The 15,022-nt window shown below is 41.4% G+C and overlaps 1 protein-coding gene across 1 annotated transcript; it reads right to left on the bottom strand.

The window, feature by feature from the left end:
• Positions 1–3,496: 3,496 nt before the first annotated feature.
• MIF (macrophage migration inhibitory factor) lies at positions 3,497–11,217 on the bottom strand. The gene is made up of 3 exons (XM_060779780.2): positions 10,929–11,217; positions 8,604–8,779; positions 3,497–3,690 (listed from the first exon to the last, which is right to left on the bottom strand). The coding sequence occupies exons 1-3, from the start codon at positions 11,034–11,036 to the stop codon at positions 3,624–3,626; spliced, it is 351 nt and encodes a 116-aa protein (XP_060635763.2). The 5' UTR covers positions 11,037–11,217; the 3' UTR covers positions 3,497–3,623.
• Positions 11,218–15,022: the final 3,805 nt, after the last annotated feature.

Genomic DNA, 15,022 nt, shown 5'->3' with positions numbered 1-15,022 from the left:
CGTTTATCACTTGCACAAAGTGTAGATTGATTTGAGTTAAATAACACTAACATGGATCCTATTTTTCAAATTAATGGGCGTAATTTGGCACAAATAACCGATATGCCCAAATCTGAATACTGCTGGAGTTGCAGTGGGATAGATGTTGTCATTTGGGAGTTGTAGTTGCTGGTATTTCACCTACACACAAAGAGCATTCTGAACTCCACCAATGATGCAATTGAACCAAACTGGGCACACAGAACTCCCATAAGCAACAATAAATACTGGAAGGGTTTGGTAGGCATTGACCTTGAGGTTTTGGAGTTGTTGTGCTGTCGTACGCTGGGCCTGCGCATAAGACTGTAGGCAGGACATAAATTCTGTGTGCCCAACGGGATGCCCAACGGGGCTGCCTCAGGTGAAAGGCCCTTGGATTTCCTTAAACAAAGTTCTGTCGAGGCTTAAAGGAAGTCCAGCAAAGTTCTTTATGGATGGAAACAAAGAGGGACTTTAAAGCTTTCTTCACAGTCTATTGGCTCTTGCAATCTTGTCCACAGGGAACAGGCACTATCTTCATAAACTGTATACTAACTCATGGGGAAATGCTTAACTTCTAATCTGGGCAGTCTGTACATGCCTCTGTTGGCGTGGAGCCCCTGCACCCGGTTCCAACTGCGCCCGGCTTCCGCGAGCGACCCTTACCGAGCAGAGCTTTGTAGACTTCCAGGGCAAAAGAAGGAGTTCAGGGTGCTGTGATGGCTGACTGGAGTCCCTCAGCAAAGGAGCTGTAAGGTGGTAAAATCCTCCGCCAAGCTGTGGGGCCTTTTCTCCCCGGCCAAGCTGTAGGCTGTGTATCTCCCCGGCCAAGCCGTAGAAGACTGATCCCCTTGTTGACATGCAAGGAGGAGGGAGCAAGGTTGTTTTCTGCTTCCCTGGAGACTAGGATGCAAAGGAACAATGGCTTCAAACTACAAGAGAGGAGATTCCATCTGAACATGAGGAAGACCTTCCTGACTTTGAGAGCCGTGTATAAATATGTGAGAGGAAGCCACAGGGAGGAGGGAGCAAGCTTGTTTTTTGCTTCCTTGGAGACTAGGACGCAAGGGAGGAATGGCTTCCAACTACAAGAGATGCTGTTGCCTTAGAGTTGGATCCAGAGTGGCCTCCCAATCAAAGAGTTGGAAGAGACCTCATGGGCCATCCAGTCCAACCCCATTCTGCAAGAAGCAGGAATATTGCATTCAAATCACCCCTGACAGATGGCCAGCCAGCCTCATAGAATCCTAGAATCAAAGAGTTGGAAGAGACCTCATGGGCCATCCAGTCCAACCCCATTCTGCCAAGAAGCAGGAATATTGCATTCAAATCACCCCTGACAGATGGCCAGCCAGCCTCATAGAATCCTAGAATCAAAGAGCTGGAAGAGACCTCATGGGCCATCCAGTCCAACCCCATTCTGCCAAGAAGCAGGAATATTGCATTCAAATCACCCCTGACAGATGGCCATCCAGCCTCTGTTTAAAAGCTTCCAAAGAAGGCGCCTCCACCACACTCCCTCCGGGGCAGAGAGTTCCACTGCTGAACGGCTCTCACAGTCAGGAAGTTCTTCCTCATGTTTAGGTGGAATCTCCTCAAGGGCGAGAAGGCAGGAAGGCCACTCTGGATCCAACTCCAAGGCAACAGCTCTAGCTTCATGACATCGATGCTGGGTCCAGGGCTCCTCCTCAGGGTCAGATATACATCAGAGTCACCTAGCCAGGGTTGACATATCTCGGAAGGCGTATCGTAAATGTCATCAGAGGATAGGTATTGAGCACCCATTTGCTTATTGGTTTATCTATCCATAACCCATCCATGTTTAGGTCAGTTAATACAAGTTCCAGCAGATTGGAGGAGGGCCAATGTGGTCCCAATCTTCAAGAAGGGAAAAAAGGATGACCCAAACAACGACCAGTGTCCGGTCAGCCTCACGTCGATACCGGGCAAGATTCTGGAAAAGATTGTTAAGGAAGCGGTCTGCAAACACTTAGAAGGAAATGCAGTCATCGCTAATAGTCAACATGGATTTATCAAAAACAAGTCATGCCAGGCTCATCTGATCTCTTTCTTCGATAGAGCTACAAGCTGGGTAGATGCGGGGAATGATGCCGTGGATGGAGCGTGTCTGGATTTCAGGAAGGCCTTCTTTGACAAGGTCCCCCATGACCTTCTGGCAAGGAAACTAGTCCAAGGTGGGCGAGGCACAACTATGGTGAGGTGGATCTGGAATTGGTTAAGTGGACGAACACAGAGAGTGCTCACTAATGCTTCCTCTTCATCTTGGAAAGAAGTGACAAGTGGAGTGCCACAAGCAGGGTTCCGTCCTGGGCCCGGTCCTGTTCAGGATCTTCATTCATGACTTGGATGAAGGGTGAGAAGGCATGATCATCAAGTTTGCAGACGACACCAAATTGGGAGGGATAGCCAATAGTCCAGAGGACAGGAGCAGAATTCAAAACGATCTTGACAGACTAGAGAGATGAAGGGCCAAAACTAACAAAATGAAGTTCAACAGTGACAAATGCAAGATACTCCACTTAGGCAGAAAAAACGAAATGCAAAGAGACAAAATAGGGGACAATGAGGCCTGGCTCGATGTGTGGGGCCTCGGCCTCTTGTAAGCCACACCTATGTAAGTCCTATGGGAGATGTTAGCGGGGTAGAAATAAAGGTTTATTATTTTTATTATTATATTATAAAAATAATATAATGAACTATAACAATAATAATAATAAATATAATACAAAGAGAATCATAGAATAATAGAGTTGGAAGAGACCTCATGGGTCATCCAGTCCAACCCCATTCTGCCAAGAAGCAGGAATATTGCATTCAGATCACCCCTGACAGATGGCCATCCAGCCTCATAGAATCCTAGAATCCTAGAGTTGGAAGAGACCTCCTGGGCCATCATCCAGTCCAACCCTATTCTGCCAAGAAGTAGGAATGTTGCATTCAAATCACCCCTGACAAATGGCCATCCAGCCTCTGTTTCAAAGCTTCCAAAGAAGGAGCCTCCACCACACTCCCTCCGGGGCAGAGAGTTCCACTGCTGAACGGCTCTCACAGTCAGGAAGTCCTTCCTCATGTTCAGGTGGAATCTCCTCTCTTGTAGTTTGATGATGATGATGATAATTATTATTATTATTTAATCCAGCGTCCAGTGACAAACATCCTAACTTTTTGGACAATCCCCATTTACTTGGTCTTACCATCTGGAGCAGAGTGGAGGGTGGGACCTGGACCTCAGCAACAAAGGTGACACTCATATGGTATTAAGGCCTGAGCATGAATCCTTCCCGGTAAAGCAGTGCCTCCCAACCTTTTGAGCCTCCAAGTGTTTTGGACTTCAACTCCCAGAATTCCCAGCCAGTTTGCCAGCGGTTGGGAACTATGGGAGTTGTAGTCCAAAAGACCTGGAGGCCCAAAAGTTGGGAGCCAGAGGTAAAGAAAGAGCAAAACATACACACATTCATGAGGTTCTTTCTACGATTTTTATTTTCCTAGAAGTGATGGGAAAGGAAGAGGAGGAAGGGGTTCATGGGTGCACGACTCGAACTCAGGATCCGGAAGAGGAAGAAGAGGAAGGCCCTCCGTCCCGGTTACGCAAAAGTGGATCCGTTCCATCCCACGTTGGCCGCATTCATGTCATAGTAGTTGATGTAGACCCTGCGGGAATAGTTGGAGATCTCTTATGTATACGTTTGTGTATATTAAATATATAATATTTGAATTATATATGCCACACATGGTCCAACTTCGGCCCTCCCTCCCTCCAGGTGTTTTGGACATCCAACTCCCACAATTCCTAGCAGCTGGTTTGTTATTATTATTATATTTTAATATTTATTATTATATTGTTTTATATTATTATATTTTATTATTTTGTTTTAACATACTATTTTTAATATTTACTAGCCATCCCCTGCCATGCGTTGCTGTGGCCCAGTCTGTGAATATTATTATCATTATAATTATTATTATTATATCTTAATATTAATATTATATTGTTTTATATTATTATACTTTATTATTTTGTTTTAACACACTATTTTTAATATTTACTAGCCATCCCCTGCCACGCGTTGCTGTGGCCCAGTCTGTGTATATTATTATTATTATTATTATTATTATTATATTTTAATATTTATTATTATATTGTTTTATATTATTATACTTTATTATTTTGTTTTAACACACTATTTTTAATATTTACTAGCCATCCCTTGCCATGCGTTGCTGTGGCCCAGTCTGTGTATATTATTATTATTATTATTATTATTATTATTATTATTATTATTATATTTTAATATTTATTATTATATTGTTTTATATTATTATATTTTATTATTTTGTTTTAATGTACTATTTTTAATATTTACTAGCCATCCCCTGCCATGCGTTGCTGTGGCCCAGTCTGTGTATATTATTATTATTATTATTATTATTATTATATTTTAATATTTATTATTATATTGTTTTATATTATTATATTTTATTATTTCGTTTTAACATACTATTTTTAATATTTACGAGCCATCCCCTGCCATGCGTTGCGGTGGCCCAGTCTGTGTATACTATTATTATTATTATATTTTAATATTTATTATTATATTGTTTTATATTATTATATTTTATTATTTTGTTTTAACACACTATTTTTAATATTTACTAGCCATCCCCTGCCACGCGTTTCTGTGGCCCAGTCTGTGTATATTATTATTATTATTATATTTTAATATTTACTAGCCATCCCCTGCCATGTGTTGCTGTGACCCAGTCTGTGTATATTATTATTATTATTATTATTATTATTATTATTATATTTTAATATTTATTATTATATTGTTTTATATTATTATATTTTATTATTTCGTTTTAACATACTATTTTTAATATTTACGAGCCATCCCCTGCCATGCGTTGCTGTGGCCCAGTCTGTGTATACTATTATTATTATTATTATATTTTAATATTTATTATTATATTGTTTTATATTATTATATTTTATTATTTTGTTTTAACACACTATTTTTAATATTTACTAGCCATCCCCTGCCACGCGTTTCTGTGGCCCAGTCTGTGTATATTATTATTATTATTATATTTTAATATTTACTAGCCATCCCCTGCCATGTGTTGCTGTGGCCCAGTCTGTGTATATTATTATTATTATTATTATTATTATTATTATTATTATTATTATTATATTTTAATATTTACTAGGCATCCCCTGTCATGCGTTGCTGTGGCCTACTCTGTGTATATCATTATTATTATTATTATATTTTAACATTTATTATTATATTTTATTATTTTGTTTTAACATACTATTTTTAATATCTACTAGCCATCCCCTGCCATGCGTTGCTGTGGCCCACTCTGTGTATATTTTTATTATTATTATTATTATTATTATTATTATTATTATTATTATATTGTTTTATATTATTATATTTTATTATTTTGTTTTAACACACTATTTTTTAATTTTTACTAGCCATCCCCTGCCATGCGTTGCTGTGGCCCAGTCTGTGTATATTATTATTATTATTATATTTTAATATTTATTATTATATTGTTTTATATTATTATATTTTATTATTTTGTTTTAACATACTATTTTTAATATTTACTAGCCATCCCCTGCCATGCATTGCTGTGGCCCAGTCTGTGTATATTATTATTATTATTATTATTATTATTATATTTTAATATTGTTTTATATTATTATATTTTATTATTTTGTTTTAACACACTATTTTTAATATTTACTAGCCATCCCCTGCCACGCGTTGCTGTGGCCCAGTCTGTGTATATTATTATTATTATATTTTAATATTTATTATTATATTGTTTTATATTATTATATTTTATTATTTTGTTTTAACACACTACTTTTAATATTTACTAGCCATCCCCTGCCATGCATTGCTGTGGCCCAGTCTGTGTATATTGTTATTATTATTATTATTATTATTATTATTATTATTATTATTATATTTTAATATTTATTGCTATATTGTTTAATATTATTATATTTTATTATTTTGTTTCAACATACTATTTTTAATATTTACTAGCCATCCCCTGCCACGCGTTGCTGTGGCCCAGTCTGTGTATATTATTATTATTATTATTATTATTATTATATTTTAATATTTATTATTATATTGTTTTATATTATTATATTTTATTATTTTGTTTCAACATACTATTTTTAATATTTACTAGCCATCCCCTGCCATGCGTTGCGGTGGCCCAGTCTGTGTATATTATTATTATTATTATTATTATTATTATTATTATTATATTGTTTTATATTATTATATTTTATTATTTTGTTTTAACATACTATTTTTAATATTTACTAGCCATCCCCTGCCACACGTTGCTGTGGCCCAGTCTGTGTATATTATTATTATTATTATTATTATTATTATTATTATATTTTAATATTTGTTATATTGTTTTATATTATTATATTTTATTATTTTGTTTAACATACTATTTTTAATATTTACTAGCGATCCCCTGCCATGCGTTGCTGTGGCCCAGTCTGTGTATATTATTATTATTGTTGTTGTTGTTGTTGTTGTTTATTCAACTTGTATACAGCTACTCCCAATTTGGCTCGGAGTGGTTTACAGAAACAGATTAAAACAATACAATTAGCTTTAAAATGACCATAACAATAACAACATGTGTTTTGTGTGTGTATATGTGTATATATGTGGTTTTGCACATGCATTGTAATGTATTTTTTGCTTTTTAAGCCCTTTCTGCTGTGTTTTTCAGTGTTTTTATGAGTAATGGTCACTTGTCGGCCTGATTCGTGTCTTGGGTCCAAATTTGGTGTCCATTCGTCCAGTGGTTTTTGAGTTATGTTCATCCCACAAACAAACATTACACATTATTTATATAGATTGTTATATCTCATATTATATTATTATATTATTTTAATTTTTATGTGTCAGGAGTAACTTGAGAAACTGCAACAAACGCACATTACACATTATTCATATAGATTGTTATATCTCATATTATATTGTACTATATTATTATATCATTAAAAATATTTATTATTACATTATTTAAATTTTTTCGTGTCAGGAGTAACTTGAGAAACTGCAACAAACGGACATTATACATTATTTCTATAGATTGTTGTATCTCACATTATATCATATTGTATTATTATATTATTTAAAATATTTATTATTATATTATATCATTTTAATTTTTTTCATGTCAGGAGTAACTGCAACAAACGGACATTACACATTATTTATATAGATTGTTATATATCATATTGTATTATTTAAAATATTTATTATTATATTATATTATTTTAATTTTTGTGTGTGTCAGGAGTGACTTGAGAAACTGCAAGTTGCTTCTGGTGTGAGAGAATTGGCTGTCTGCAAGGATGTTGCCCAGAGGCTTCCCTCATTTCCCCGCATGGAGCTGAAGCTGACAGAGGGAGCTCATCCATACTCTCCTTGGGTTGAATTCGAACCGGCAACCTTCAGGTCAGCAACCCAACCTTCCAGTCATCACTCCTGCACCACTAGTGCAATTCTGCAAGTTGCTTCTGGTGTGAGAGAATTGGCCATCTGCAAGGATGCTGCCCAGAGGCTTCCCTCATGTCCCTGCATGGAGCTGAAGCTGACAGAGGGAGCTCACCCCTACTCTCCCTGGGTTGGATTCGAACCGGCAACCTTCAGGTCAGCAACCCAACCTTCCAGTCATCACTCCTGCACCACTAGTGCAATTCTGCAAGTTGCTTCTGGTGTGAGAGAATTGGCCATCTGCAAGGATGCTGCCCAGAGGTTTCCCTCATGTCCCTGCATGGAGCTGAAGCTGACAGAGGGAGCTCACCCCTCCTCTGCCTGGGTTGGATTCGAAACGGCAACCTTCAGGTCAGCAACCCAACCTTCCAGTCATCACTCCTGCACCACTGGTGCAATTTAATAATAATTAAAATATTATTATTATTTTATTATTATTATTATTATTATTATTATTATTATATATTATATATTATTACCAGCTGTTAGGAATTGTGGGAGTTGAAATCCCAACACACCTGGAGGGGGGGAGGGCCCAGGTTGGCCCATGCATGGTGTGTGTGTGTGTGTGTGTGTGTATATACACACACACACACACATACATACATACACACACACACACACCATGCATGGGCCAACCTGGGCCCTCCCCCCCTCCAGGTGTGTTGGGATTTCAACTCCCACAATTCCTAACAATTCCTCTATATATATATATATATATATATAGTATTTCCTGGAGTCTAATGCGCCATCGAATCTGATGCGCCCCTCCATGTTCAAAACCCTGAAAGCCACAAAAGTATTGACCATAGATGATGTGAATCTAATGTGCAGCCTGGTTTTGGGAAGGCAGTTTAGGGGAAAATAATAATAATAATAATAATCTTTAATTGTAACCCGCCCAAAGGGGTGCGCCTTAGATTTGAGTCAATGTGGTCCCTAGCGATGGGTGGGGTGCCTGCTTGGCTGCCTTCTGTGGTCCCCTGGCGCTCTGCCCACCTGTCTACCTACCTGTCGGGCGGGATGTGTAGCTTGTCCTGGAGGAGTGCGCAGAGGAGCTTGGAGTAGGCCTTGTTCTGGGCGGCCCCGATCTTGCCGATGCTGTGGAGGCTGCACAGGGCGCACGGCTCCGACGAGGAGCCCCCAAAGGACATGCGCTGGCCGGGAAGGACGTGCACCGCGATGTACTGGGGAAAGTGAAAGAGGGAAGGAGAGAAGGAAGGAAATGAAGGAGGGAAGGAAGGAAGAGGAAACAAAGGGTGGGAGGGAGGGAAGGAAAGACATGAAGGAGGGAGGGAAGGAAGGAAGGAAGGAAGGAAGGAAGGAAGGAAGGAAGGAAGGAAGGAAGGAAAGAAGGAGGGGAAAAAGGGTGGGAGGGAAGGAAGAAGGGAGGAAAGGAAATTAGAGGAAAGGGAAGGAAGGAAAGAATTAGGTAACAGGGTGGAAGGGAATGTAGAAGAGAAGAAAGGGAGGTAAAGAGGGGGGAGGGAAGAGAGGAAAGAAAGGGAACAAACAGGTGGAAGGGAGGAAAGGAAGGAAATGAGAGGGAAAGGAAGGAATTAAAGAGGTAAGGAAGGAAATGGAGGCAAGGCAGGAATGAACAAAGGGAGAGAAGGAAAGAAATGAAGGATGGAAGGGAAGGAAGGAAAGAAGGAGGGGAAAAAAGGTGGGAGGGAAGAGAGGAAAGAAAGAGGGAGGGAAGGAAAGAAGGGAAGGATGGAGGAAAGCAAAGGAAGGAGGGAAGGGAAGACAGGAAAGAAAGAGGGAACAAAGGGTGGAAGGGAGGGAAGGAAATGAGAGGGAAAGGGAGGAATTAAAGAGGGAAGGAAGGAAAGAAGGAGGGAACAAAGGGTGGCAGGGAAGGAAGAAGGAAAGAGGGAAGGAAGGAAAGAAGGCAGTAGCCAAGGGTGGGAGAGAATGAATGAAGGGAAGGATGGAGGGAAGGAAAGGAAGAGGAGAAGGAAAGGGAGGGAAGAGAGAAAGGAAGGGGGGAAATAAGTAGGTCACAAAGGGTGGAGGGAGGGAAGGAAGGGCGAAGAAGACAAGAGAGCATTGTCTGGGTGTGAGCTTTCTCTCAGAGAAGATTCCTCCCTCCCTCTTTCCCTCCTCTCATTCCTCCTCTCCTGGAATCTTTCCTCTTTCTTCCCTTCTTTCCTTCCTTTGCCCTCCCTTCCCATCCTTTCCTGTGTTCCCTCTTTCCATCTATTCCTTCTTTAGCATTTTGTTTTCCCTTCTCCCTTTCTCTCCTTCCTTCCTCCCTTCTCTCCTGGAATCTTCCTCCCTTTTCTCTTCCTTCTTTCCCCTTTTCCTCCCTCCCTCCCTTCCATCTTTCCTTCCTTCCTTGGTCTTTCCCTCCCTCCTTTTCTCTCCTTCTGTGTTCATTCTTCCTTCCGCCCACTTCTTCCTTCCTTTCCTTCCTTCTCTCCTTTCACCTCTCCTATAGTTTTCCCTCCTTCCTCCCTTTTGTCCTTCCTTCCATCCATCTATCCCTTCCTTGGCCCTTCCTTTCTCTCTCTGCCTTTCTCTCCTTCCATCTCTTCCTCTTTCTTTCTTTTCTTTCTCCCTTCACTTCCCTCCTTCCTTTGCCCTCCTTTCCCACCCTTTCCTCTCTTCCTTCCTTCCTTCCCTTCCTGAGCCTTTCCTTCCTTCCTTCTCTCCTGCAATCCTTTTTCTCTTCCCCCTTCTTTCCCTTCACTTCCTTCCTTCGCCCTCCCTTCCCATCCTTCCCTGTATTCCTTCCTTCCATAGCCTTTCCTCTCCTCCTTTCCTTCCAGACCTTCATTCCTCTCTCCTTCCTTCCTCCTCTCCTGGAATGTTTCCTCTATCCTTCTTTCCTTCCTTCCTTCGTTTTCCCTTCCCATCCTTCCCTCTCTTCCTTCCTTCCTGAGTTTTCTCTCCTTCCTTCTCTCCCTCTTCCTTCCTTCCTTTGTCCTGCCTTCCTCCTATCCTTTCCTCTATTCCTCCTTCCTTTCCCTCTTTCCCTCCTCTCCTTTCTCCTCTCCTGGAATCTTTCCTCTATCCTCCTTTCCTTCCTGCCTTTGTCCTCCCTTCCCATCTTTCCCCTCTCCTTCTCTCCTTCCTTCCTTTCTCTCTCTTCCCTTCCCTTCTTTCCCTCTTTCCCTTCCTCTCCTCCTTTCCTTCCAGCCCTCCCTCCCTCCCTCCTTTCCTGGAATCTTTCCTCTATCCTCCTTTCCTTCCTTCCTTCGTTTTCCCTTCCCATCCTTCCTTCCTTCCTTCCTTCCTGTGCTTTCTCTCCTTCCATCTCCCGCTCTTCCTTCCTTCCTTCCTCCTTCCTTCCTTCCCTTCCTTCCCTCCTTCCCTTCCTCTCTTCCTGACCTGGCTGGGCTTCCCGGTGGCCTTGGCCAGCTGGTCGGTGATCTCTGCGGTCAAGCTGTCCGGAATGCCTTCCGCCGCCACGTTGGTGTTCAGCACGAACATCGGCATCTTCCCCCAAGGAAGGAAGTCGAAGCAAGGAAGCCAAGGAAGGAAGGAAGGAAACAGAAGCCCGCCTGGGTCGCAATGCAGCGCAATGGCAGGAAAGGAAGGAAGGAAGGAAGGCAGGAAGGCAGGGAAGAAGGCAGTCTGTGCGTGCAAGCACGTAGCTGGCCAGGACCGGAAGAGGGCGGGGCCAGGGGAGGGGTGGCCACACCCCCTTGGGGGGGACACAGACACGCCCCCCGCGTCACGTGGGAAGGAGGGAGGCAGAGAGGGTTCAAACGAGGACAGCCTGGAAAAGGCAGACAAACAGGCAGACCCTCCTGGAGCCCGAAGGCAGGGAAGGAAGAAGGAGGAAGGAAGGAAGGAGAGCCCTCCCTCCCCTTGGCAGAGAGTTCCACTGCTGAACAGCTCTCCCAGTCAGCTTTCTAAACAAGCCCCTTGGTCTCTCCCTATGGATTTCCCGGTCCTCAAGCACTCTCTGCTTCATTTGGGAAAATGCTGCACTCACAGAGCTCAGGCGATGTTGTATTTCAGTCTCAATGTTGACATCTGTAGACAGTCCATGTTTCGCAGGCATAGAGCAGTGTTGGGAGGACAATAGCTTTATAGACAAACACCTTGGTCTCCCTACAGATGTCCCGGTCCTCAAACACTCTCTGCTCCATTCAGGAAAATGCTGCACTCGCAGAGCTCAGGCGGTGTTGTATTTCAGTGTCGATGTTGACATCTGTAGACAGTCCACGTTTCGCAAGCATATAGCAGGGTTGGGAGGACAATGGCTTTATAAACAAGCCCCTTGGTCTCCCTACGGATGTCCCGGTCCTCAAACACTCTCTGCTTCATTCAGGAAAATGCTGCACTCGCAGAGCTCAGGCGGTGTTGTATTTCAGTGTCGATGTTGACATCTGTAGACAGTCCACGTTTCGCAGGCGTAGAGCAGGGTTGGGAGGACAATGGCTTTATAAACAAGCCCCTTGGTCTCCCTACGGATGTCCCGGTCCTCAAACACTCTCTGCTTCATTCAGAAGAATCTTGGCAGAGAGTTCCACTGCTGAACAGCTCTCCCAGTCAGCTTTCTAAACAAGCCCCTTGGTCTCCCTTCGGATGTCCCGGTCCTCAAACATGCTCTGCTTCATTCAGAAGAATGCTGCACTCACAGAGCTCAGGCAGTATTGTATTTCAGTCTCAGTGTTGACATCTGTAGACAGTCCACATTTCACAGGCATAGAGCAGGGTTGGGAGGGGAATAGCTTTATAGACAAGCCCCTTGGTCTCCCTACGGATGTCCCGGTCCTCAAACACTCTCTGCTTCATTCGGGAAAATGCTGCACTCGCAGAGCTCAGGTGGTGTTGAATCTCAGTATCAATGTTGACTTTTGTGGAGAGGTGGCTGCCAAGGGAGCGGAAATGGTCCACATTTCACCTGGTGGGCCATCATCCAGCTCAACCCCATTCTGCCAAGAAGCAGGAATATTGCATTCAAAGCACCCCCGACAGATGGCCATCCAGCCTCTGTTTAAAAGCTTCCAAAGAAGGAGCCTCCGCCACACTCCGGGGCAGAGAGTTCCACTGCTGAACGGCTCTCACAGTCAGGAAGTTCTTCCTCATGTTCAGGTGGAATCTCCTCTCTTGTAGTTTGAAGCCATTGTTCCATTGCGTCCTAGTCTCCAAGGAAGCAGAAAGGAAGCTTGCTCCCTCCTCCTCCCTGTGGCTTCCTCTCACATATTTATACAGGGCTCTCATCATATCCCCTCTCAGCCTTCTCTTCTGCACGCTAAACATGCCCAGCTCTTGAAGCCACTCCTCACAGGGCTTGTTCTCCAGACCCTTGATCATTTGAGTCTCCCTCCTCTGGACACATTCATAGAATCATGGAATCATGGAATCCTAGAGTTGGAAGAGACCTCGTGGGCCATCATCCAGTCCACCCCCATTCTGCCAAGAAGCAGGAATATTGCATTCAAATCACCCCTGACAGATGGCCATCCAGCCTCTGCTTAAAAGCTTCCAAAGAAGGAGCCTCCACCACACTCCCTCCGGGGCAGAGAGTTCCACTACTGAACAGCTCTCCCAGTCAGGAAGTTCTTCCTCATGTTCAGGTGGAATCTCCTTTCTTTCCTGTAGTTGGAAGCCATGTCTCCCTTGCATCCTGGTCTCCAGAGGTTGGAGATCTTCTTCTGGAAGTATAATTAGATATCAACCAAGGAATCCTTTTGGGAGAGGAATCAACAGCAGAAGAAATAAGTCATGAAAAGTAATGTATGGACTCAAGAGGCTGGGGGACCCAAGCGGATGGACTGGATGGCCTTTGGGGGACCATCCCAACTCTGCCATCCCATCACTAGGATTCTATGGCTCACCCGGTCAGAGACTAAGGCGGCCATTCTGTCCGTCTCTCCCTCTTTCTTTCCACTTTGGCCAAAGGAAAACCAAAAGTTGATGCAAGCTAATTGTTGACCCTTTTCAAGTTTGCAGTTAATGCAATTTCTGGGCAGAAGTTGGCAGAAAATGCAGGAAGTGAGTTGACAAGGACCAATCAGAGAGCGGGAAGGGAGAGTGCCCCTTAGAAAGTAGTTCAAGACACACCTTGTCCAGCATTCGTTACTTAGGCATAGTGATAACGTTATCTACACCGATCTCTTTGAGCCGCTTTGAGTTCGCTTTAGGGAGATACAGCAAGGAATAAATACATAAAATAATAATAATAGTATCTGCAGTTCAACTACATATCATGGTTTTCTTTTTGTAATTGCAGTTCCTTTTGTACGTTTCGTTTGGTATTATAATTACTCACATTTCCTTTTGCAACTATGATTATTCTTGAGTGGTTACTTTTGTGTTGTAGTTACTTGTCATTACTGTTGCTGCTACTTTTGTACCTTTAGTTTTATGATGTCATTACTTACATTTCCTTTTTCAACACATTTTTGGAATTGCAATTACTTTTGTACATTTCATTTTGTATTGTAATTAATTACATTTCCCTTTGCAAATGCAGTTACTTTTGAGTAGTTACTTTTGCACATTTAGTTTTACAATGTTGTTACTTACATTTCCTTCAGCAACTGCAGTTACGTTTGAGCAGTTACTTTTGTGTTAGTTACCTGTAATTACTATTGCTGTTACTTTTGCACATTTAGTTTTATGATGTCATTACTTACATTTCCTTTTGCAACAAGAGTTACTTTTCAGCAGTTGCTTTTATGTTATAGTTGTAATTATTGTTAGTTACTTTTATACATTTAGTTGTACGATGTTATCTACATTTCCTTTTGCAACAAGTTACTTTTCAGCAGTTACTTTTGTGTTAGTTACTTGTAAGCACATTTAGTTTTACAATGTCGTTACATTTCCTTTTGCAACAAGTTACTTTTGAGCCGTTACTTTTGTATTGTAGTTACTTGTAATTATTGTTACTGTTATTTTTACACATTTAGTTTTATGATGTTGTTATTTACATTTCCTTTTGCAACAAGTTACTTTTCAGCCGTTACTTTTGTATTGTAGTTACTTGTAATTATTGTTACTGTTACTTTTGCACATTTAGTTTTATGATGTCATTACTTACATTTCCTTTTGCAACAAGAGTTACTTTTCAGCAGTTGCTTTTATGTTATAGTTGTAATTATTGTTAGTTACTTTTATACATTTAGTTGTACGATGTTATCTACATTTCCTTTTGCAACAAGAGTTACTTGTCAGCAGTTACCTTTGTGTTAGTTACTTATAAGCATATTTATTTTTATGATGTCGTTACTTACATTTCCTTTTGCAACAAGAGTTACTTTTCACCAGTTGCTTTTATGTTCTAATTCATTGTAATTACTTTTGCAGTTACTTTTATATAATTAGTTTTACAATGTAGTTACTTACATTTCTTTTTGCAACTGCAGTTATTTGGGTAATTTGCATTATAATTAGTTGCCGTTACTTGTAGTTACTATCAGTAATTCTTTTGTGGTGGACAGACACAGATAACAAGGATGCAAAGT

This window comes from Anolis sagrei, chromosome 6, assembly GCF_037176765.1.
Source record: "Anolis sagrei isolate rAnoSag1 chromosome 6, rAnoSag1.mat, whole genome shotgun sequence".
Lineage (NCBI taxonomy): Eukaryota > Metazoa > Chordata > Lepidosauria > Squamata > Dactyloidae > Anolis > Anolis sagrei.
Note: the sequence above shows the minus strand (reverse complement) of the source record. Positions and strands in the feature narration are given on the sequence as shown.